Source organism: Dermacentor variabilis, chromosome 11, assembly GCF_050947875.1.
Source record: "Dermacentor variabilis isolate Ectoservices chromosome 11, ASM5094787v1, whole genome shotgun sequence".
Lineage (NCBI taxonomy): Eukaryota > Metazoa > Arthropoda > Arachnida > Ixodida > Ixodidae > Dermacentor > Dermacentor variabilis.
In genome coordinates, this window is record NC_134578.1 from 72,505,689 (window position 1) to 72,530,247 (window position 24,559).

Consider the following 24,559-nt stretch of genomic DNA (forward strand, 5'->3'; position numbering starts at 1 on the left):
AAGTGCAGTAAAAGAAGTTCATTGGACGTGAAGACACATATATAGTGCAGACTATAGTGAAGTTCGTGCCCCGTGCCGTCGGAGATAAAAATAAATGATGGCAGGAAGGTCTGAATGACTGTCACGGACGTTCACACTTGTTTGTCTTGCAGCACTTTGTATCCGCTCACTTTGGAGAACATTCGGTATACACCTCGTGTCGGTGTCGTCCTTCTGGGCTACGCGCTACACATACTCGGCTGGAATTTCTTGCAAGCTATGCTCAAAGAAAGATGGAAAAGAAGAGAAAGAAAAATGCTGAGAGGCCAGTAGCTGTGGAGCTTGCGTGCTTCTACCTGACGGCAGCAGCACGGTTCTCAAAACTTCCAAGTGGTCGCAAGAACTCGCCTTTCTCTGCCCGTCGCCTTTAAAGCACTTGGAGCTTCTCTTGGAAAAACCAGCCGTTCCTGGTCCGTCGAGAAAGCTGCTGGATCCTGCTGAGAATTTACGGCGTCCTTTCAGCAAACACCCCCACCGGCGAGCGCCTCGGCTTCCCCGGCGCCAAGCGTATCGTCACAGCCTAGCTGTCTCGAGAGGCTTGCATGCAGGTCTCTACGTGCTCGGCTTCGCGGGGCTACACCAGCAGCGTCGCCGCGCCGCAACATAGCGGAAGACCACGGCGACTCGAAGCGCTTTGACATGCAAACGAGCTCGAGGTGTTTCAGGTGGGCGACTCACACGACGGAGGCACCGATCTTGACGGAGCCCTCCGCAACAAGGTTTCCTTTCTTAACGTCCATACAGCGAATGGAAATGTCTCTCGCGCCGTCGCCGCTCCTGTACGCAAACACACAACTTATGACAACATCCCCCCCACCTCCGTCAGTCCCACCCCACACCCGGCTCATTCTCACCATACACGTGCACGATGCAGACACGCATATAATCAGTTGCGTTACGGCGGATTGGCCGTGACTGTGAGGCCTTGCGTGTGCTTGCGAATTGCAGAAAGGCGGCCAGAAATTTACGGCGCCGCACCATCGCCGCTAGCTAAGGCACGGCGGACGCCTGCGCGTGCGATTCGTGACGGAGGACCGCGGCTCGTGTTGGCATCAGCTGGACAGCCGGAAACCGCTCGGCTGTCATCCGCGTCCTGCTCACAATGGCGAAGGAGACGAGGTGGCCACGGCGGCTGGTTCCGGTGCTGGGAAGACTTCCTGATCTCCTGCTGCTGGCGGCACTCGGTGAGACTCGACGGCGTCGAACTAAAAGATTCGGCACAAAAAAAGAAAGGAGCTCGAAGATTTGGAATATCGGAGGTGTTCATGGAGCAGTCGTATACTTTAATACAGGCCTATGAAGCCATGAAAAAAAAACGTAGGGGAAATAAGTGCCTTTGTTTTGTTTAGTTTACACCTGGGCGTTACTATGAACTGGGGTAAACTTGCGATAATCCTCGTATGCTTAAAATAATAAAAAAAATTAAAGCTTAAACAACGTACCACTGAGGAGAGCCGAACCCATGGCCCATTTCTTCTGAATCAGTGCATACGTTTACTAGATCTAGGCTTGGGAATGACACCAGCCGCGGTCGTTTAATGGCCATGGGGTTGTGTTGGTAAGCTATAGAGAGGTCACGGGTTGGATACCTGCCGCGGCACTTCAATGGGGCCGAAATGCGGGAACGCTCGTGCACGTTGATTTAGCTGCTCGTTTAAGAAGCCCAACTGGTCAGAATCAATCGGGAGTTCTCCACAGCGGTGTGTCTCACAAGTGAATCGGGATTCTGCGAAAAAAAATTAATGAAAAGACATCCCAGAATTTAACTTCTTTTTTTAGAACCTTGGGAATGATAGCTGGCTCCAATAATCTCGATCATGGCAGGCGGATGAGGAACGTCGTTTCAACCGCAGCTGTCAAGTGATACAGTAATTTGAGAGCACGGAAGTTAGGGTCTGTAATTACATTGACCCTTACTTTAAAAAAATGAAGCTGATCACAAACTGAAACCTCGTGTATATTTAAACACCTTTCAGTAAAAAAAAACCAGGTAATTTCTTCTTTGCTTCGTTTCCTCTACTTTGCGCAGGAAGGAAGGTTTAACGCTCCAAAATCGCTGCTTAACAAATTCGACAGTGCTGGAGAAGTCCCAATAGATTGGCCAGCAAGTGCGGTTATTTAACTGCACACAAATCACAGTGAATCTGTATTTTTCTTTTTACAATCTCTCTTAAATCGAAGTGGCCGGTAATCGAAACCGTGACTTTGCGTGGTGAGAGTCGGTCATAACTGACAGCGCTGCCTTTCTTTGTGTGTTTCGTATATTTCATATATTACGAGGGGAATCCGATGACTGTCGATCATTCCATATTGTCTCGAAATCTCTGAAGCCTTCGAAGTTTCCAGCGCGCCTCCGCTGTAGCAAAAGAGGCCGTGTTGTGTTTTTATTCTTACAGGTTTACCGATCTTCTTGCCGGAAAAAATTCGATACGGGAAGACAGCGGTGTGAATCAGAGAGAAAATATGGGTACAGGTATTCTAGTTGACAATAAGATGGATAGATGGAATAGGGCAGGCCGTAGGGCGCCCTATTCTTATTTATTTATTTATTATTTTGAATTTTACGGAAATTTTACACACCACCTGTGGCAGATAGCGTAATACTTGTACACTGCACTGCTAGTGCGAGACGTACACTGCTAGTGCGAGAGATCGGTACGCATACTCAACTAATTAACAAAATGTCACTAATTAAGTTATCCCGTAATCACTTGACAGCACATACTGCAATTTACGAATTATACCCTGTGAGTTTCAACACGTACCCACGCGAAATGAGTTTCCAGGATTACACCAGTTTCTAGATATTATTTCCCAAAATGCAGAATGAAAGTCATGGGCGTTCCAGTTACTTTGATGCTTCAGTACATAAAAGAGCGTTTTGTTTTTTAAAAAAATGTGAGTGGAACAAAAATGCTGCATTAGGGCGAGTTTGATGGCGCATATCTCCAAACTAGTGTCATTCTGGAAATTCATTCCGAGAGGATACGACCTGCAAGCTCACCGGCTAAAATTCGTAAATCGCCGTATGTGTGGTGCAATAATTAAGGTGTTAATTAGAGAAATATTGTCAATTGTTTGAATACATGCTTCAATATTTCGTGAAATTTACGTCCGCCTCCCTGAACAATGCAGCTCAGGGGCTAGAAATATGTTATCTGCAACAGGCAATTTTTCAAAATACCATAGAACTTAAAAATGATCACCCCATATAGAGTTGATAACCGGCGGTCCACTAGAGTTGCAGAATGGGTGCAAAGGAAATGTAAGCGCAATCGAGGACACCGCAGAACTATCCGTTGTGAGGAAATCAGAAAATTTGCAGGCGTAACATGATGTCAGCTGGCACAAGAAAGAGTTAACTGGAGTTCACCGGGGGAGGCCTTCGTCCTGCAGTGCACAGAAACATAAGTTGATGATGATCACGGTGACTGTAAAACCTTAACGCATCAATTAATTTCGTTTCTCCGCCGTCTTTACTGCGCAGCTGTCACGGTAGTCCGAGGACAGAACGCAGGGGCATCAGGTGAGTCACGCTACGCTACCATGCTACAATCACAAGCCGCGTGCATGTGTTGATACGAAGTAAGCGCGTCACATCATAACAAAAGAAAAGTTTGTACAACAAAGAAAGAAATCGGAGAAAAGTTTATGTCACCTGGGTTAATATTAAACGAGAAGAAAAGGGGTTAACCGAGGGGCCCGATTTTTATTAGTGATGTCATAAGAAGCCAACAAACACTGACACCAAGGACAACATAGGAGAAATTACTTGTGCTTAATAGCTGAACTAAAGAAACGATAAATTAATGGAAATGAAAGTGGATGAAAAAGCAACTTGCCGCAGGTGAGGAACGATGCTAAGGTTGTGGGATCGTTCCCCACCTGCGGCAAGTTGCTTTTTCATCCGCTTTCATTTCCATTAATTTATCGTTTCTTTAGTTCATCTATTAAGCACAAGTAATTTCTTCTATGTTGTCGTTGGCGTCAGAGTTAAAATTAACATTTTTAGTTTGAGCAGACAAAAAAGAAATCAAGCCTCTTCCGCCCTGCGAAGGTGGGTGACCAACGGAGCTGTAAACATCGTGGTAAGAAAGTTTGCGGTAAAGACTTTATTGGCATCACTCATTTTCACTTAGTAACCGCGGTCACAATGCCTTTGTGGCCGCTGTGATAAACACTGATCGGCATACTCGCGACTGCAAACACATTGTTTGATAATGTGAAATCGATGCTCGTACGCCGCTGGGTGATCGGTTGGGCCGGATTGGTGTGGCATATCGCAAGCGATACGTCTGCAACGCGAAACGCGTAAACCACTCCTTTTTCGGTCCAGAGGCGTCCACATTCAAATCACCGACAACGACCACAGCGTTAGTGTCATCGCAGCTAACCCACGCAAAGTGGGCATCTATGGACATGAGAGAACACCGCCAATACACGCAAAGTGCCTCGAGTGGCTCCAGTCACGTGGAAATTTTTTCGTCTATTCGCGGGCTTCTTGCACGCACTTTTATGGAGCGCTTATTGAGCAGCAGAAAGCTGTATAGGGAGTTTCTGGTGTTGCTTCGCAATTTTCTCATTGACACTTTTCATGTAGTTATAATATTGGAAAAGTTGGTGCATTAATTAAGACTAATTGTGTAATTAGGTGGACTGAAAAAAAAATTGATCTGAGTGTCTCCAAGCGACGGCAAACAGCATTACCTTGGTTCTGTCCAGCTACGTGGCCCTCGCATGTATTTAAATCTTGGTGCGTGATAGTCGGGACACCTTGCATACATGCACAAGAAAATGAACAGAACCAGAACGCACTTTATTCGCCTTACAGAGGCTTCTCACCGGTAGTTTGCAAGAAATACATGTGACGCGTCATTGAACAACGTGGAAAATAACAAAGTGATATTTGGCACGGACAAAAAACGGCTAATAATACACCCAATTTTTGATAGAGTGTAGTAAAGAAGAGAAAGACTACAGTGCACCCATGCCTACGTATACTAAGAATAGTAAATATTCAACATAAATTCTGACGAATGTTCGCTAGCGTTCATAAATCATCAATCATCCAAACAAGGTTTTGTTAACCTGGTTTTCTGGCGCAATATCAAAGTCGAAGGTGCATTCCAGTTCATTAATTAATCGCATTACCTGGTTTACATCGTTTGTTTTTCATAACTGGTCATTGTTCACGGCAACATTAGTACATTTCTTCTGGCGCGATAACAATGACTACCCTGCTTACGTATGTATACACAGCTTATTCTTATGTACACCCCTTCAGTAGTTCGAAACAATGTATTCGGCTTACTTTCAACGTGCATCTTGAGCGAATATGCGCGCATGGAGGCCGGGTCTCTGGGGGTCCTGGCCGAGGCAGCAATGGCTTAATGGGACACAAATGCGCGCGAGCGCCCGGCGCAGACCCGTGCTGGTACGGCAACTACGGCGAGTGCCAGGCGAGCTGCTCGATGTACTACGGCGCTGGAGGGCGCTGTCGGGGCTACCAGTGCGTGTGCACTCCGTCCACCATGTTCCCAGGATTCCCTCCGCAGATCGGACCGCAGATGGGACCACAGCTTGGCTTTGGAGGCCGCATGAGCGAGGAAAGGAGTGAGAAAAGTTTTTGCTTGAGACATACTGAGGGATCATAATGAGGCTAGACAGTTAAAAAACAGGGAACGAGGACAAGATAGAGGACTGAACGAGCGGTCGTCCATTCTATCTCGTCCGCGTTCCCGTTTTGCCCTCTGCACTTTCATTTTGCAAGAGTCGGGAGTAGGGTTCGGGCCAAATACTGCGTTAGGGAGGCCAATTTCTTATTCGGTATTACTCTGGTGAGGGAGTGTCCTTGTTGAGGCTTAGTGGGCCTTACCAATTTGGTTGCACCTGGACTAGTAAATAGTCCCACAGGCTATACAGTTAGATAGGGTTAATTGAAAATCACTGGGAGCGGCCTTCGTCCCGGCAGCGGACATAAATATAGGCTGATGATGATGACGATGATGATGACTTTCATTTTTAACGGAAACCAATTCGCCAAGCTTGCTGAATCACTGCAATAGTGATAGAAGTATAGCGACGAATTGGTACCTTTTATTGTAACCTTTATGTCGTTTCGTATGTCTAGTAGTTCTAGGCGTAAAAATATGTTATAGCGAACATTTCTTTGCCTAACTTCTCGGATTCGGCGTGGCTACTGCTGTTGCTATTGCTGTCTGCTGCTGGGTTGTGCGGCATCTCGGCGGTTGTATCTATACGTAGGTACTGTCTTGCACAACGGGCCGGTACCGAACATTGTACAAACCTGCCTTTGATATCCTCCTGAGACCCGGGATGTGAACCCAGGAGACCCTGGGCGGCAGCTGACGTATGCACGTAAGCGCGGACTTACACGACCTCCAGCACAAATACGCCGTCGTCGTCATTTTATCGCCTTCTTTCCATTCTGATTATTCCTTCATTGTTATGCCGTCGTCGTCGATCTACTGTCCTCACTCTGCCGTCGTCACTGCGCTGTCATCTTGTCGTTATCACACCGCCTTTGTAGCGCCGCCGTCTTCCCGCCGTCACCATCATTCTTTTGTCGTCTTTCCTTTGTCATGATTGCGTTGTCGTTATTCCATCGTCATAATGGCGTGGTTCTCCATTTCTCTGCCCCAATTGCCTATTTGTTTTTTTTGTTTTCCACCAGGAAACAGAGCTCGCCAAATTCACTTAGACTAACTTAAGTTACGCTAAGGCAGGCTTGCTGCGACGTACGGGCCCACAGACTCGCTTCAGTTCATGAACCCACCGAACTAATTCAGGCTTTCAGAAACATGTTCTCAACTTCGGTTCATGGATACAAAGAGCCAGAACCACTCGGGAACATGGATCGTGTACACTCACAACCACAATTCGTGAATACTCACGAACTCAAACGTGATTGAAATCACATGTGATATAAATTGTTATTTGAACGCACTCAGACACATATCGACTCCGATTCATTGGAACTCGCTCCGACCCACAGTGCCAGGTATGCCTGTACTCCCTTAGATTAATTTAGGCTCACGATCCCGCCCACCTTGGACTCATTCCGACTCCGTCAGACCTCAGACTCGCACCCACTCTGACTTAGAGGGACTCACTTTGACCCACACGTGGCTCTTAGTCTGAGTGATTTCGCCAGCGTGGGTATTTTTTATACGACAATGACTTCAAAGACTCTTGGAAGTGTTAGAAAATTTAACAGAAGGTGTCGTTGGTACGGGGGGACATCGTTCGGTGAATCATTGCGTTTTCACGCACGTAGATTTCGCACTCAAGGATCGGACGGGTCTTACGCGCACAGCGCGTAAATCGTGAGACGCGTGTGCCCCGAAATGCGCGTGATTATCCGCACGACGTCTCATATGCTGAGAACCACGTTCAAGTTTCCATTATGTTGAAATGAATGCAGCGTTGCACTCGGCCACGATTCAAAGATGATATGTTGAGGATATGTGCAGCCACAGTTCCCGAGAATTCCAGTCATCTTGATATGGTTGACTGTGACTGAAAATCGTGGGGGTCGAGAGCAGCTAGAGCGCAAAGGATGCGCGCTGTGTCTTCGTTGCAGCAACCGGAATGCCCAAAGATAGACGCCAGTTCCAAGGTTAAACGGAGACACAGAAACACTCTTCAGTGGCTGCTGAAGAGGTTTGGCTTGACCATACGCGTAGCATGTTAGATGTCGACTGTGACATATGACATCTCGGCATTCACACATATACACGCACACAACATACACAAACACAGACTGTTACGACCCGTTAAAGTGTCTGTTACAAGCCAGTGTCTACGAGGAAGGCTAACCCCGTATTCTGGAACGCAACCTGCACTCAGCCCTCTACTCAATCTCGATGATGGTCACGGCTAATAACTGTTGGCGTCCCCTTTGAAACGGGGCGGTGACAGATAGGCCCCTAGCCTGCTTGAGTTATTCAGGTATGCTGTACATGTTTTTCGTTCTAGCACGTTTGCATACATCTCATTAATCATTTTTGTCTTCCTCAAAACTTCTCTGTCTACCATGTACCGCTACCTATGTCTGTAACGGATCCGGTTGTATCAATATCCTCCCCGCTTTTCTTTCCCACCAGTACTCTAAATGTATCTTGCTCTTCTTGGCTGCCTGACCGGTACCGACCGCGCTGCTCTCGGATCGGGCGACTCTCTCTCCGGACACAGAGACGCTCCTATCACGCACAACGAAATCACTAAATTCTTTTACTTAGAGAGAAGGGTTCTCCTGCCGCCTCACTCCAAGCTAAGCAGGCCGCAGGCGGTCACACTCAGACCCCTGCAAACAAACTCCTACCCAAATCCGGCGTCCCCTAACAGCATATTGCCGCCAGGTGTCACGAGCCAGCGCTGAAAGTCCACCTCGAAGCATAATCAGACTGCGGGCTGCACATACACCGTGTGTCAGCATAAGGGAGGAATTGCCCTCTGCAACAGCTTCGCCGTCACGCAGATCGTCGCATACGACCATTACCATGACACTTGCGCGTGGTGGTACAGTTACACTGTCGGCGTAAACGCGAAGCGCGTTACGTCGGCAGTTTTCGCGGTTGTTCGCTGCTCTTTCTGTCGAAAAAGTCACTGTGCGCTCCCGGAGGTCTATAATTGCACCATACTCTCGCAGAAAGTCGACGCCCAAGATAAGGTCCCGAGAACAATCGCGGAGTATAAGGCAGCTGGCAGGAAACGTGGACCCACGAATTTGAACTCTGACTGTGCACATGCCCAACGGTGTGACGACATGCCCGCCAGCAGTACGAATTTGCGCTCCAGACCAAGGCGTGATAACTTTTCTAAGTTCCGTCGCTAGTTTTCCGCACAAGATTGAGTAGTCAGCCCCCGTGTCCAATAAAGCACTAACGTGGCGGCCGTCGAGCACAACAGGTATGTCGAGCGAGAGTCTGTCGCTGAGTTCGGCTGCTGTCGTCGTTGAATCGTGCTGAATAGACCGTGCTGGCGTCGATGGGAGGTCTTCGGAAGGGCGATTATCAGCGGCCTCGCCCCCGAAGGTCGCTGTTCTTAGTTTCCCCGGCGAGGGCTTGGCGATCGTCCCTGCGCTGCCATTGGAGGGCTTCTAGGAGCGGGCGAAGAACGCCTGGGGGACGGCGAGCGCGACTGCCGCCGCGGGAACAGTGGCATACTCTGCTGGGTCAAGTATTCTTCAATCGCCCTAGGCCTTTCACCATATCTGGGCCTTGGTGAATCCGCGGCAAAACCTTGCAGTCCGAGACGGCGGTATTGGCACTCGCGGTATATGTGACCGGCTTCTCCACAATGATAGCACAGAGGCCTTCTGTCCGGGGTACGCCAGACGTCAGATTTCCTTTGGGGTGGGCGACGATCCTCCATACGTTGGATTGGTTGCACAGATGGGAGCGGCGGGACGTATGACGCGGCGTAAGACGTGGCGGGGTCGAATTGGGTCGGAGCTTGGACAGGGACTCGCCTCAAAACTTCCGCATACGACGGCCGCTGCAACTGTGCTGTCACAGGCGGCGCATTGTTGGTAGGAACGGGACACTGGATCGCTTGCTGCACTTCGTTCCTCACAAGGGCAGAAATGGAACCTAGCGTGGGCTGAGGTGGGCAGGTGAGCCGTTGAAGCTCCTCACGCACCACAGAGCGGATAAGATCTCTGAGTACGTCCACGTTTCCAAAGGCAATCGCGTCCGTCAGTGAAGCAGCGTTCGCGTGCCTGTCATACGGAGCTGAGCGCTGGTCCGAAGGTGAAGTTGGGTTCAATTGCCTGTCATAGAAAGTTGAGCGGTGGTGTAACATCTTTTCCATCGTGGTGGCTTCAGTTAAGAATTCAGCCACGGTCTTCGGCGGGCTTCGAACAAGGCCAGCAAATAGCTGTTCCTTAACTCCCCGCATTAGATGGCGCAGCTTCTTTTCCTCGGACATGGTTGGGTCCACCCGACGGAAGAGGCGCGTCATATCCTCGACGTACGACGTCACGCTCTCGTTCGGCAGATGAATGCGGGATTGGAGCGCCCGTTCGGCTCGTTCGCGGCGATCAGCATTGGTGTAGGTATCCAGCAAGGCACGACGGAAATCAAGCCACGATTTGATGAGCCCTTCTCGGTTCTCGTACCAAGTGCGGGCACCGTCCTCCAAGCTGAAGTAGACGTTCCTTAACTTCGCCACGTCGCTCCATTCATTTATCTCGGCAACGCGCTCAAACTGGACCAACCAGTCTTCTACATCCTCGAAGATATCCCCGTGGAACACATTCGGCACTCGGAGATTCTGCAGCAGATACTGCGTTGCCGTTGAGGCCGTACCTTGCCTAATGGTCGGTAGGGACGTCGACGTTCCTTCCATACCGGTGTGTGGTGGCGTCGATGTTGTCGCGGAGAGATGATCAAGCTCCGGAGGCAATCCTCGGATTCTCCTGCTTGCCCGGTGAACAGGGGTGTCCACTAGGATAGGGCTGGTACTCCTGCTACCAGGAGGGGTTTGTGGCATCGGATAAACCGTACCCCGCACCTCCACCAGTTGTTGTGTGGGCCATCATGAAATTTCGGCCTTATCTCTACGGTCGCCCTTTCAAGGTGGTGACAGACCACCATTCCCTGTGTTGGTTAGCCAACTTACGAGACCCGTCCGGGCGACTTGCTCGATGGAGTCTCCGTCTGCAGGAGTTCGATGTTACCATCGTCTACAAATCGGGCCGAAAACACGAAGATGCCGACACGTTGTCGCGCGCTCCCGTCAAAACTTGCGATAAGGACATGGACGAAGACGGCGCATTCCTTGGGGCCCTCACCGCATCAGACTTGATCATACGGCAGCGCGAGGACGCCGAAATACGCCCTCTCATCGATCATCTAGAAGGCAAGAATGCTACAATCCCACGACATATTTCTCGCAGTCTCTCGACCTTCTGCCTCCGACAGGGCGTCCTCTACAAGAAAAACTCGAGTGCCACCGACAAAGAGTATCTATTGGTAATACCTGCCGCCCTTCGTGATGACATTCTCCTAGCCTGCCATGATGAGCCCACGTCTGGACACTTGGGATTTTCACGCACTCTTGCACGAGTACGCCAGACGTACTACTGGCCCAGACTTTCTACCACGGTGAAGCGTTACGTGCAAAGCTGCCGGGAGTGTCAACGCAGGAAGTCGCCGTCTTTGAAGCCCGGGGGGTTACTCCAACCCATCGCACCACCTCGCGCGCCGTTTGATCAAATCGGCATGGATCTTCTGGGACCCTTTCCCTTGTCAGCCAGCGGAAACAAGTGGATTATAGTCGCCACGGACTATCTAACACGCTACGCCGAGACGAAAGCTGTACAACGTGCCACGGCCTACGAAGTTGCCCAGTTCTTTATCGAGCACATAGTCCTCAGACATGGTGCCCCCTCACATGTCATCACCGACAGAGGCACTGCCTTTACAGCCCAACTTATAGAGGACATATTCGAGCTGAGCTGCACGCAGCATCGCAAGGCGACTGCCTATCATCCGCAGACCAACGGACTGACGGAACGGCTAAACAAAACCATAGCTGACATGCTGTCTATGTATGTGGACGTCCAGCATAAAACATGGGATCAAGTCCTGCCGTACGTTACATTCGCGTACAACACCGCCATTCAGGAAACCACACGCTTCACACCGTTCCGTCTTGTCTACGGGCGCGAGGTCCAGACCACGCTAGACGCTATGCTCCCGCACGACACCGACGCATCACTTACTGCCGATGCCGAGCAACTTACTCAACACGCAGAGGAAGCTCGCCAACTCGCGCGCATACACATCGCGAAGCAACAGAGTACAGACGCACGACGCTACAACCTTCGACATCGGCACGTCGAGTACCAGCCAGGTGACCAAGTCTGGGTGTGGACTCCAGTCCGTCGCCAGGGGTTGTCTCAGAAGCTCCTTAGTAGATACTTTGGGCCCTACAAAGTGATACGCCGCGTTAGTGAAGTGAACTATGAAGTCATTCCCGACGGTGCCGCGTCGCCTCGGCGTCGACAGCACCACTCAGAGATAGTGCATGTTATTCGTCTCAAGCCGTATTTCGCGCGTTAAAGCGACGCCAATCCGATATCATACGAATTCCACACTTCCTCCTTCTAGTTTAGTAAGCATCGGGTCGATGCCTTTCTTTTGGCGGGGGAGTAATGCCGCCAGGTGTCACGAGCCAGCGCTGAAAAACAAAGAAGTTGGGACTGGAACACGCGCTCAGCAAGAGACGGGCGCTGAAGTAGAAGAGGTAGAAGCTGAGGACGCCGCCTTAAATTATTGCACGCCATCTTGTTCAACCGCCTCCCTCGCCGACGCCGGGTACATCGTCTATTGTCTTTTCGTGACAATATATGCCGAGATTCATCCGAATTGTTCTTGCGTGTCCTGTGGTGAGGTTGCCACTTTGCCTCATATGCTCTGGGAGTGCGGTTCGCTGGGCCCGAAGTTCACCAAGGAAGAGTGGGACGCGCTCCTGCGAAGTCCCGTCTTTGAGGACCAAATCCTGGCCGTCCAGCGCGCCCGCGATCGGGCCGGCAGACTAGAAGTCCCGTCGTGGGATTAGCCGGGTGCGCGTTTCATGGCGTTTTGCTGGACCAAATAAAAGTTTATTCACTCACTCACTCACTCACTCACCGGTACGCGCTTCCGTCCACTTTAGATCCAAGCGCTTCTAAAAGGTGTAACATTATCTAGGGGTCTCACTGTACAAATCTTCGATGCTGATCATGATGATAATGATGATGATTATGAGTTAGTGGAATTGACTTTGAAACGGGACGGTGAAAAAATAGTCACCCAGCCTGCTCGAGAAAATGGATGGCAGCGCCATCCTTCGACAAAAGTGGTCACTGACCAATTCACTGACGCTCCACGGCAATTTTCGAGAAGCGTAGCATCTTATTCAGTCGAGGATCGGCGCTGTGCTCAATTCGGTTGTGTACTCCGTTGTGTGGAGGAAGAGCGTCGAGCGGAAAATCGTTTGAAAAGCACGGAGCTATAGGAGTGCGTTCGTTTGGTGTACGAACAACTACCGGCCCCGATCGAAGGTTTACGTAAAGAGCCTTTATCGGAAGTATACTTCGCGCCTTCACCTGTGTGGTGCGTTTCCCGTGGCGCTTCTGACGCTTCCAACGTCTAGAAGACGGTGAGAACGAACGGCACATTGACTAAGGCTTTCTTTGGGACTATTTGGAATGTCATACTTCTAACGCAGCGTTGCTTGCGAATTTGACACATACACACGAAGCGCATCTACGAAATGTTTAATGAAACAAACAGGGGCTGTACAATGCGGGCCGGGATGCCATACAAGAAGGGTAATGTGCAAACTGAGCTTGACACACGCGTCTTATCTATTGTAAACTTTCCTGTGCGACTGATTAAGCCGGAGCGGGCGCACAACTAAGAATTTGGCTTAACGAGTTGCATAGGAAGCTTCTAATCTGTAAGCTGCAGGCGTCAAGCTCAGTTTGCGCATTACCCTTTGCGCATTACCCTTTGCGCATGGCGCTGTGGCCTGCATTGCCCACCCCCTGTTTGTTTTATTAAACAGTTGTTTGAAAAGAAATGAAAAAGAAAGAAACATGCCAAAACCATGATCTGATTATAAGGCACGCCGTAGTGGACGGACTCCGCAATAATTTTTACTACCTGGAGTTCTTTAACGTGCCCCCAATTCACGGGACAACGGCGCTTTTGCATTTAGCCTCCATCGAAATGCGGCAACCGTGGCCGGGATTCAATCCCGCGACCTCGTGCTTAGCAGCTCAACACCACAGCCACTAAGCAAGCACGACGGGGCCTAAACAGCTGTTAGATGCGCTTCGCCTGTGCTCTTTCCGTCCCTGTGTATGTTTCAACTTCGCAGCGCTGCTTTATAAGAGTGAAAGGTAGTTTGATTCCCAGAGCTTTGAAATTCCTTGCGTATACCACAGGAACTCGCATAACAGCCTGTAGTCTGCCTCGCAATCGCAGGCAACGCGGCCCGTGTATACTTTTGACATAAATCTGTACATGGCGCCACTCTAAGGACGTGCCGGGGAAACTCAAAGATGATTTTAGAGTATGGCGCTTGAGGCCGCATTGCACGCGCAGACGTAATAAAAACGTACGAGTTAAGTCATCGCACGCGTTGCCCTGTGGCTAACGCGTCATTTGCGGTCTGGAGTTCGTATAACCGAACGCGGCGCAAACACCTACGGTGACGTCCTGAACACTCGGCGTGCCAAAGTCGCTTTCTAGGAGACCTCGGGAAATGTCAGAGCAGGCGGAGTAGCATTTGCGCCTGGCGCGTATAGTCCGAAAGATCGGTTGGTTCTTGATGCGCATGTATTTCCCGCCTAATAAGTTATAACAAATGTTTCTAGTGCTGCTAGTTGTCGTTGTTTATTTGAAGAAGATAGGCTGTTGTTGCTACTTTTGTGAGGAAGGATAGACGAACGGGTACAAGAGAAATGCTTGATCAGTATTCATCATCATCAGCCTAATTTATGTCCACTGCAGGGTTGCACTGTAGCAGGATGCCCCTTCGTATCGTGTCGACACGATCATGCGATCCCCACTGGGACGTAATCAGGAAGCAATGCAACTCGTACACATATATGTGTGCGAGTGTACGAAAAAATGAGACGCGTACAGATGCATAGGAGTATATATACTCCTATGCATCTGTACGCGTCTCATTTTTTTTTAGGATAGTGAGTTTTTTTACAGGTAGTACACCCACAATGGCATTGCAGCGCGACAGCCAAAGCAACAGTGTGAACGAAAACATTGACGAAATATTCAGGAGCATCACAATGCACAAGAAGTTAATGTATACAAGTCAAAGGAATACTAACATTAGTAGAGCAGTTGTCTTTCAATGTTTTACAACATGAGTGTATAGTTTGCTGCAATGTATACCACCAGTTAGTGCGACACTCCTTCTCAACGTTTGCTGTAACCATTATTGCACACATTTTTTTCATTGCGCTTGCTAGTCAGCATCGATTTCTTGCTCGGAACACTTTCCTCGTTTGCGTGGGTTGCCAGAACATCAGCGTAGCACGTGCTCTTCTAACGCACCCACAGGAGAAGTGCCTTGCCTGTCGGGCAACCATAGGTGCGAGCAGTTCTGCATGCAGCATACGGGATATGGTGGAGCTTGCCACGGACAAGCCTGCAAGTGCTTCGCCCTTAACAGGTATGCGATTCATGATTTGCATATCGCGCTGTTGCGTACAGTTTGTAGCACTCTTAGAAGGAAACTACACCTCAGCAGCTCCCGTTTAAGCACACATGAAGAGAGAAATCGTTTTTTTTTCTCCGCAACCACTGCACAGATATTGATTATATTTGGGGTATCTAAAAGAAGTAAAAATGGACCATTGGGGAGCGAACCTTTATTTAGGGCATTCAAATTATCACAATGTCAAGATGAAAATTTCTCAATTTTGCGGATTTCACAAGACACGATGATTTCAATACCAAGATATTGATAATCCAAGGCCTTGAAAATCGCAATGTCTTAAGTAACTGCGAAATTGAATTTACCAACTCTTGTCACTTGACAAATATACCGGTTGTCCCAGTTAACATGGACGAAGCTTTTAAAAAAAACCCAAGAGCTCTAGAGAAATTGTACTTTCTGCACAGTAGCGGCGCTAGTGCGTACTTACAGCCAGTATTTTTCTCATCAAGAAGTAATAATTAATTGTTGTTGTTTTTAATTAGTGAACTGTTTAATTATTGCTTGAACCGCAAACATGTCAACTACAAAATTGTAGGGCACCCGAATTAACCTCCTAATCGAGCATTTATTTCGTGCTGAAGTGTGCCTGGTTGTCTTTTCCAAGAAAAAAACAAAACAAAAGCCCGGGAAATACGCGAAATATGAAATAGATGCACGCGCGCTCGCCGCTACTCAAGCGCCTCTAAGCAACCTTTGCACCCGCCGTGGTTGCTCAGTGGCTACGGTGTTGGGCTGCTGAGCACGAGGTCGCGGGATCGAATCCCGGCCACGGCGGCCGCATTTCGATGGGGGCGAAATGCGAAAACACCCGTGTGCTTAGATTTAGGTGCACGTTAAAGAACCCCAGGTGGTCAAAATTTCCGGAGTCCTCCACTACGGCGTGCCTCATAATCAGAAAGTGGTTTTGGCACGTAAAACCCCATAATTTTTTTAACCTTTGAAAGATATACGGCTGCATTCGTTTATCGCCGCATCTTACAATGTTTCGCCGTGCAGGATGACTCGAGAGGTTTCGTGACCTAACTAGCGTGGCGCGATAAGCGTCAGCATCTGCGTACGCAAGAATGTTGTGCTCGAACATGAGGCGCTCAGGATAGCTTTAACTTTCGCGTATCGTGAAAAGAAGCTACAAAAGAAATTCAAACAATGTTTAAAAAACAGATTGCGCGAAATTAAATTCACAAGGTCGCCGTCACGGTTTCCCGGCTTTATGAGAAAATATTTACGAGAGAATATGATGGCCCTAAATCAAACTTCTGCTTCCTACAGTCGGTACACCTCAGCTATTTTTTTTTCCTAAACGAAACAGATTTTATTCAAGTCGGATCGTTTTTACACGTATTTGAATAAGGAAAGTTGATCCCCAGGTGAAACCACCTCCTCAATAGTGACTGAATGATGGGGTTTTACTTCCCAAAGTGCCCACAGACTACAGAAGAAGTCGTAGCGAAAGACTCCGTATCAATCTGTAGCATTTGAAGTTCCTTGAAGCGCGGCTCAATAGGCTCCATCGAGGAGAGAGAGATAAGAAAGGCCGGGAGATTAACCAGATGTGCGTTTCGGTTTTGCCATCTTGCGGAGAAAAAGCGTGCGCGAATTTTTGTAGTACGCAAAACATTGTAAAGTGCCGTGTTCAGGAGAAACCTTTGCTTCCGGGTAAACTCCAATTTCCTGGATTCAAAATGCATGTGAAACGTGGAAATTCCCGCGTTGTCTAATGCGAGTTGAACCAATTTGAACGGAATTTGTTGCATTTAAGAGAGAAAGCTGAATATCTACCGGCTTCGGGAGGCTGAGTTTCTTCATTTGAACGCCTCGAAATCATTGCGGAAAATGTCGGAAATAGCCAACCTGAAAAGATCAGCGAGTGCGTCGGAGTAATGGTGTTCTTTATTTCTTTTTTCAGCGATTTAGAAATTAATGAATAATAATAATATTCTGTGTGTTTTACGTGCCGAAACCATGATATTGTTACAGAAATATGAAAAAAGAGGGAGGAAGAAGAAGGTCGCGAGACGCTGGCTGCTACGTGTTGCTGGTGGTCAGCCATCTTAACTACTCTGACTCATGTTGTATATATATCGTAAATACAGTCTTTCTATACTCCCAGCATCCTCGTAACAATATTATTGTAAGGCACGCCGTAGTGGGGGGGGGGGGGGAGGGGGGGAGACTCCGGAATAATTTCGACCACCTGAGGTTATTTAATGTGCAGTCAAAGCCCAGTAAACGGGCGTCGTTGTATTTTGTCCCCGTCACGTGACACGCGGCCGGAATCTGATCCCGCGCCCTCGTGTTTAGCGGCTCAACCCCATCGCTACTAAGGCCTCATCAGCTGGTACCACTTTAGTGAGTTGTACCACTTTAGTGGTACCACGTTCTTTTGTAAGGTACGAAAGAAAGTTCGCGGTGAAGGGGCTCGGTATTGTGCAAAAAAAAAAAGAGAGACAAAGAAAGAAAGGAAGCCAGAAAAGGCGTGCTCCGTATTTCCAAAAAAAAAAAAGAAGATATCATGCTGAGATTGCTAGTAAGAGCAAATTCCAGCCTATCGTCGTGCGGGACATTATTAGCGAAGGCTACCAACCGATGGCGAAATACCCTTAGAAACGAAGTGTTTGGTGATTTTGAGCCCGTATGTGGCATGCGCGGAGAGTGTTTTCTATGCGACGCCCTTTTCGTGTGGCAGCTCAGGAGGGTGTCCAAATGGTTGGCTTCGCGAGCACGGTTACAACATTTATACGACTCTGCAAGGAACTTATGAAATAATTACCGAGGTTACGGTTGTCAGCCCGTTTCTTTTAAAGCTTGTTTGGTGATCTCGAAATATCAAAACCGGAGGACAAGGCAGATAATTGACGCTGCAGAAATTGATCGCCTGGGAATACAATGTGTGAGTTCTGCATTGGGACAGGGTTCACGCCAAAAAAATGCTTAAAAACTATCGCAAGGTCCGCGGCCATAAATGGCTTCTCCCAGCCAGTATTTTGGGTGAATTTGTATCCCCACCCCCCCTCTGGGTCAGTTACAGTCCACTTGTTTGTTAAAAGCTCTTTCTTGACGATAACCGGAAGCACGTCATACACTCTGGATAAATTTTGTCCTGCCGATCGATAAAATTCAAATGGAAGTTTGCGGTTGCGCTTTTGTCTTCAAATGGTATGGTTTCCTCGTTTGTGCACAAGACCTTCCGTCATGGATGACTAGGCAGCCATGGTGAACACTCAGACGCCCATATATAAGTGTATCAAAATAACAGACAGTACTCCTCTCCTCCCTCTTTTTGTTTATTTGCAGCCGGGGCCGGTAATACCTACAGCTTAGCCTACTGAGCTCTGCAGTCTATGACCATGACCATTGACACCATATCACGATCAACGTGGTCTCTTCACTACCAGTGATATATATTGATGGTTCCTGCTCTCTCGCCGTTTCCGTGAATGACCCATGCGGCTGGTTGGTTGCAGTACGCCGTGTAGACCTATAATCATAAGATACAGCCCCACCGCGCTAACTTGCTCCATATTTTGGCGCCGGCACCAGCCTGTAGCAAGATATGGGCGTTACAGATTCGCTGCGCTTTTTAATAAACCCTCAATTGGAAGTCAGCGCTTGTGTTCGTTCGTTCCTTTCTTTTTTTTTTGTCATCGGTCCGCCGTTGCGCTGTGTTTTTTATATGGATTACCAACTAGCCCGATCCCACACATTGTTACAGACTGGTTGCAATAAATTCGGAAATCTCACGCTTGTGGGGAATTAGGTAGAATTCACTTCCCCACGCAGAGTAGCATGTCAGTGATGCCTGTATACATCGGCTAAAATCTCTGTCTTTCATTAAACGGTTCTCTCTCTCTCTCTCTCTCTCTCTCTCTCTCTCTCTCTCTCTCGAAGCTTTCTTTTCATAACTGTTTAATGCTATTAGCGCAGCTCAGGACGAGCAAAAAAGGAAACAGGTAGGGGTAATCAAAGGGAACGGAAAACAGGGTGAGCGCTACAGGGTAGCGCTCACCCTGTTTTCCGTTCCCTTTGATTACCCCTACCTGTTTCCTTTTTTGCTCGTCCTGAGCTGCGCTAATAGCATTAAACAGTTATGACATACCAACTCGCCCAAACTGCCACGCTTTTGACCTTTCTTTTCATGTTACGGTAGACGTTGAAGCAAATAGTGTGCCATGATGAAAACGGAATATGATGATGATAATGATGTAATGATATTGATGATTGTGCCTGCCTTTTTCTTTTAGCATAGTGAAAAAAAAAACACTTTGCGTTTACCACTCCTCCATCCTTGCTAGAATTTCGCTGCAAGATCGAAGGTTATGGTCCAGATCGTTCAGTGTGACACTTGGCAAAGCTGCTTCCTTGTTTTCAAGGGGAGAAAATTGCACAGACCTAACGCACACGTTGGAATCTATGTGTAGTGAAGACTTCGTGAAGCGCTTAATGAAATTCGGTGAGTTTGCCCATTTCGTTGCTACGTCATTGGCGTAAAGGAAGATCGCGCGTGCATGCGCTTTCGCGGACCCGTGCGATGCAATGTGGCGAGTTGATTTGAGTTGAGTGGTTGTAGGCTACTGGTGGCATTAGCCTTGCAGTTGGTGCCGACAATAGCTCCACCATAGCGACACTTAAAATAAATAAATCGGAGAAATCAGACATAGACCTGAAAATTACAAATAGTCACTCCTGAGGTCACCATGTGGAGGCCAAATCCGTGTCCTGCAGGTAATTTAAGAGAAGGCGAGAAACCACCTTCCTACACAACTGGTTCCCACGCGGGAAAACAATGTCCTGAAGAGAACTGTGGGGTATTCCTGTCTTATTGAGGGACCCGAATAACACGCTCCTTTCCGCGTTATACGGAGTACAGCACATAAGGTAATGTTCTGTGTCACCGCACGCACCACACATTGAACGTAATGGAGACAACGCCAGGCCAGTCTTATACATCCACGCAGGGGTACGAGCGGAGTCCGTGCGAATTCGGAGCAGTAAAGTGGCTTGGTTTCTTCTGAGAACCGTGGTCACACATGGCTTGTGAGGTGAGCTTCACGAAGAACTGAAGTGGCACAACACCGCTTCTCTGAAGAGCCTCTTGTCCTCTTGAGGCACTTTTCTCAATGGATTCCCAGACAACGCTCCATGGGCGAGGCTGTCCGCCATCTCGTTGCCTATGATACCTATGTGTGAGGGCACCCATTGGAAACGTATGGAGAAGCCTTTGATATGGAGATTGTGCACTGAGCGTAGGGAGCTAAGACTTAAGGCATCAGTAGGGAATCCGTGCTTTAACCTTTGAAGGGCAGATTTTGAATCTGTAAGAATGACAACAGGTTGAGGCGTACAAAACCGTAGCTTTTTGAGAGCTGCCTCAATGGCAACGCTTTCGGCCGTTGTGGAGGACACGACAGCAGTGAAGCGAACAGACCAATCATACCTCAAAGAGGGAATATGAAAATCAGCTGCACTAGATCCTCTGACCTTGTCAGAGGATCTAGTCAGATGATAAAAATTGATAAAAATTTGAAGATGACGTGGATATTCAGTCTCAAGATGTTCCAGTACGAGCGAACGCGTTACCGCCAAAGAACTCCGCTTAGCGCGAACGTGAGGAATTGTCAACGAACAATCGAGGCTCGCGAATGACCAAGGTCGTTTCAACCTCTTAGTTCGAACTCTAGCGTCAAGACCCAGGTACCCAAGAATATTAATGGCCAAGTACGCTCGGGACTCGGATCTCTTTTGAACGCGCTGTAGAAGGGCTCGCCCGGCTACCGTCTGTTTGAGGCGGCCAATTTGCATCAATAACCTTTGTGAAGCGACTAGGCTAAGAGGTCTTCTTAAAGTACTTCATTCTTAGGAGCAGTCTACGGAACGCCAAGAGCCCTCCTTAGGCCCTTTCTGTGCAAAACCTCAAGTCGTTCAAGCTGTGATAGCGAGGGAGAAATTAAAGGGTGCTGGTACATTATTCGACTCGTCAACAGTGCATCGTGCAGCCTGATCATTGAAGAAGGGTGATTTCTCCATTGCTCACTTGCAACTCTATGGATCACATTGAGACGCGAAGATAGTGATGTCACAATCGACTCCACAGCTCGTCGCCACTGTAGACGGTAGTCAATAATGACGCCCAAAAAGCGCTTGTGCTTGAATTGATGAAGGCAAGATTGATCAAGGTCTATCTTCAGCCGCGCATACCGTCATCTTTTACCTGGAAATATGATGAAGTCTGATTTTTCCACCGAGAGAGTCAACCTAGCACCTTGAAGGTAATTGGGAACTGAAAGTAATGCCTGTCCAGCTATCAGAGCTAAACGCTTGTGTAGATATCCAGTTAACCAAAGACAAATGTCGTCTGCATATATCGACATATGGGCATGCCTGCAATGTTTTTGTACTTCAACGGGAAGACCAGCCATTACAACATTAAAGAGCGTTGGGGAAAGAACACTTCCTTGAGGTACACCTCGCGATACCGCCCTTTCGGTGCTTATGGTACTTCCTAACCGCACTTGAATTTTACGATCACTGATGAATGAGTGAATGAATCGCAGAAGGTAGCCCTGTGCGCCTATGGCCTGCAAACTGTTTAGTATTGAGCTCTTAAGGACGCTATCATAAGCCTTTGATACATCTAGGAAAATAGCTAATGTTGAAAGGCCGAAAGCTCTATGATGTTCAACGTGGCTTATCAAGTCCAAGACGCTATCTTGCGCGCTTAAACCTGTACGGAATCCAGTCATGCATATTGGCAGAGCCCTTCTATCTTCGAGTCACCAAGGTAAACGCTTACTTGTCAGCTTCTCCATGAGCCTAGCCACACACGACGTCAGTGATACAGGACGATACGAGGCCAAGTCTGTCATTTCTTTGCCGGGCTTCAGCACTGGGACAACACAAGCCACCTTCCATGAAGGAGGAACGTCGCTAGTCTCCCACACTCAATTGCGATAGCTTAGGAGCATCTTCCGGTGTTCCAGAGGTAGGTTCTGCATCATCTGGTTGGTAAAGCCCTCAGGACCTGGTGCACATCGACGCCGCAGGCTGCTGGGTGCTGTCTGTAGCTCTCGAAGTGTGAACGGGGCGTCAATAACAGACGTAGATGTTACAGGCAGAGCGCAGGAATGAATTCCTGAACTTACTCGTACAAATGCATCTGCAAATTCCTCTGCCAAGCACGCGAGAGGTTTCTGCTTACGCAGTGCAAGCGCTTCGAAAGGCTTACTAGGACGAGAATCACCAGCAAGACTGCCAATGACTCGCCAAATTCTCGTCATCGGTGAGAAAATAGTCAAGCTAGCGCAGAAGGACGCCCACTGCAACCTACAGAGCTTGTTCGTATGTCGTCGAATGGCAGAGTTAAGCCTATTGAAGGTCGTCTTCAAGGATCTGTCGTCTTTCTTCCGCATCAGTTGTCGATCCGGCCTTCTGCGCGCTGTGCAAAGGTTCCTGAGTTTTAAACCCGGAGTCGGAAAATGATTAGGCAGCTTGACCGCCGTGGTAGCAGCCATCTTACCAGAAATCGTTTTGTCTATCACATCACCAGAAACACAGGCAACTTGCTCCCTGTATTTGTCCCAATTAACAACATGGCTAATTTTAGAGCCGCGCACATGGAAGTCGGCAGTAAACCCTAAAATTGCATAGTGATCACTTCCCATGCGGTCAGGTGCAGTTGACCACTTCACACGGACGCCAGGTGAATGCAAGGTGGGAAGAAAGTGGGACTTCGGTCATTGGCCACGCAAGCGTCCAAACTATCGATAACTTCTACAAGTTTGCGTCCGCAGGAATCTGTGTTCCTGTCACCCCAGACATAGTGATGGGCGCTGAAGTCACCGCAGATAATTCGGGGCGCTGGGCAATGGTGAGAAAGCTGCTGGAGAAACAAATCCATTGCTACCTTCTTTCGCGGAGACACGTATACGGATGCAACAGAAAGAGTTCGGAAGCCGAGCCGTATCCTCACAGCCGCTACTTCAATAGTATCAGCGCAAAGATCGGTGACGTTCAAAGCCACATGAGGAATATATCTTCGTATGTAAAGGGCGGCACTTCCTGCGGGAAATTACTTTATGCTGCAATTCTTATGGGCGACATATCCAGTCAAAGATCTCCCGCTCTGTAGGCCCGCCTCCGAGAGGGCCGTTGCTGGAACACAAGTTTCTTTCAAAAATAATTTCAGTTCTGTTAATCGACTTATAATTCCAGCGCAGTTCCATTGCATAATAAACGTCACTTTTCGGTGATTTTTATTTGCACGAGGTTGAAGAAAACTAGCCATATTATAAGGTAAAGTTCGCTGCGAAGGCAGTAATCATGGACTCAAAGGAAAGAACGAGCTGTAGAAAGTTCTTTAGGGTGCCAGTCTGCATCGCTTGAACATATGGACGCAGGACTTCGAACAAAACTCGCAGAAGGTCGGACAGATCCCGATTTTCGAGCTCCTTATTTTGCTGTACGCACTGCCTCACAACTTCAACAAAAGATGCAGACTGGACCCACTCTTGGCCACTGCAGCTGGTTTCCTCACCTCTTTTGAGGCAAGGGAATGTCCTCCATGTCGTCGAGTCTGGCTGTGATCTGGTCGCTGAGGAACTTGGACACTTTTTGCTGAAGCAGATTGAACAACCGACTCACCCGCAGAGGACTTTGCCGTCTTGCTAGGGTCCGGTGTGCTTGTGTTTCCACATTTATTCTTATTTGTTTTGAATGTACTGGCCGCTTCCTGGCCAGTTGCCTTCGTCTAGGCCTCTCGCCTCAAGTGATGACCAAAACATGACGGTTATGATGTCCGCACGTCTCCCTATAAGCCCGGCCTTCGAGATTCGTTCCGCTGCTCGCAGAGTGGGGGGGGGGGGGGGGTGTGTGATGTGCTCATCACGAGGGCACGGACGAAAGCAAAATTGCATAGACTTTCTTAGCAGACCAGAGGCCAGGCAAGTATAATGGTGCCAAATTCTATATTTAAATGATCCGTATCATAAAATGCGATCTTACTGCGAAATTTGAGCAAGAACTGAGCAACGATACGCGAGAAATGTTTTCCTTTTTTTTCTTTTTCTATTATAAGAAAAAATAAAACGCCGGTCTTTGTAGAAGCATTCATTCGGATATCGCTGTTGACATACCGTTAGTTACTTGTTTTGTTTTACCACACCTTTCCTTTTTCTAGGCGATGACAACGGCAGCATAGCCTGGAGGCCCCCATTCAAGAGCTCCCGGACGTTAAGGCTCGTAAAAAAAAATAATAAAGGCACTCTAT

General features: G+C 48.4%; 1 protein-coding gene across 2 annotated transcripts; it reads left to right on the plus strand.

The window, feature by feature from the left end:
- The first annotated feature begins 455 nt into the window (after positions 1–455).
- LOC142564447 (uncharacterized) lies at positions 456–24,559 on the plus strand. 2 transcript variants are annotated; one of them, XM_075675449.1, is made up of 6 exons: positions 456–704; positions 988–1,223; positions 3,527–3,565; positions 5,464–5,652; positions 15,138–15,249; positions 24,470–24,559. In XM_075675449.1, the coding sequence occupies exons 2-6, from the start codon at positions 1,142–1,144 to the stop codon at positions 24,474–24,476; spliced, it is 429 nt and encodes a 142-aa protein (XP_075531564.1). In that variant the 5' UTR covers positions 456–704; positions 988–1,141; the 3' UTR covers positions 24,477–24,559. The 2 variants fall into 2 exon arrangements, with proteins under 2 accessions (XP_075531564.1, XP_075531563.1); XM_075675448.1 differs by lacking the exon at positions 24,470–24,559 and adding an exon at positions 18,592–18,876.

What these genes read in the sequence shown, in the direction of transcription:
- LOC142564447 (XM_075675448.1), top strand. Translation starts at nt 1,142, where the DNA reads ATGGCGAAGGAGACGAGGTGGCCACGGCGGCTGGTTCCGGTGCTGGGA. An exon ending in ACAGAACGCAGGGGCATCAG is followed by an intron (nt 3,566 to 5,463) that starts GTGAGTCACGCT and finishes CGCCCGGCGCAG; the next exon opens with ACCCGTGCTGGTACGGCAAC. An exon ending in CCGCATGAGCGAGGAAAGGA is followed by an intron (nt 5,653 to 15,137) that starts GTGAGAAAAGTT and finishes ACGCACCCACAG; the next exon opens with GAGAAGTGCCTTGCCTGTCG.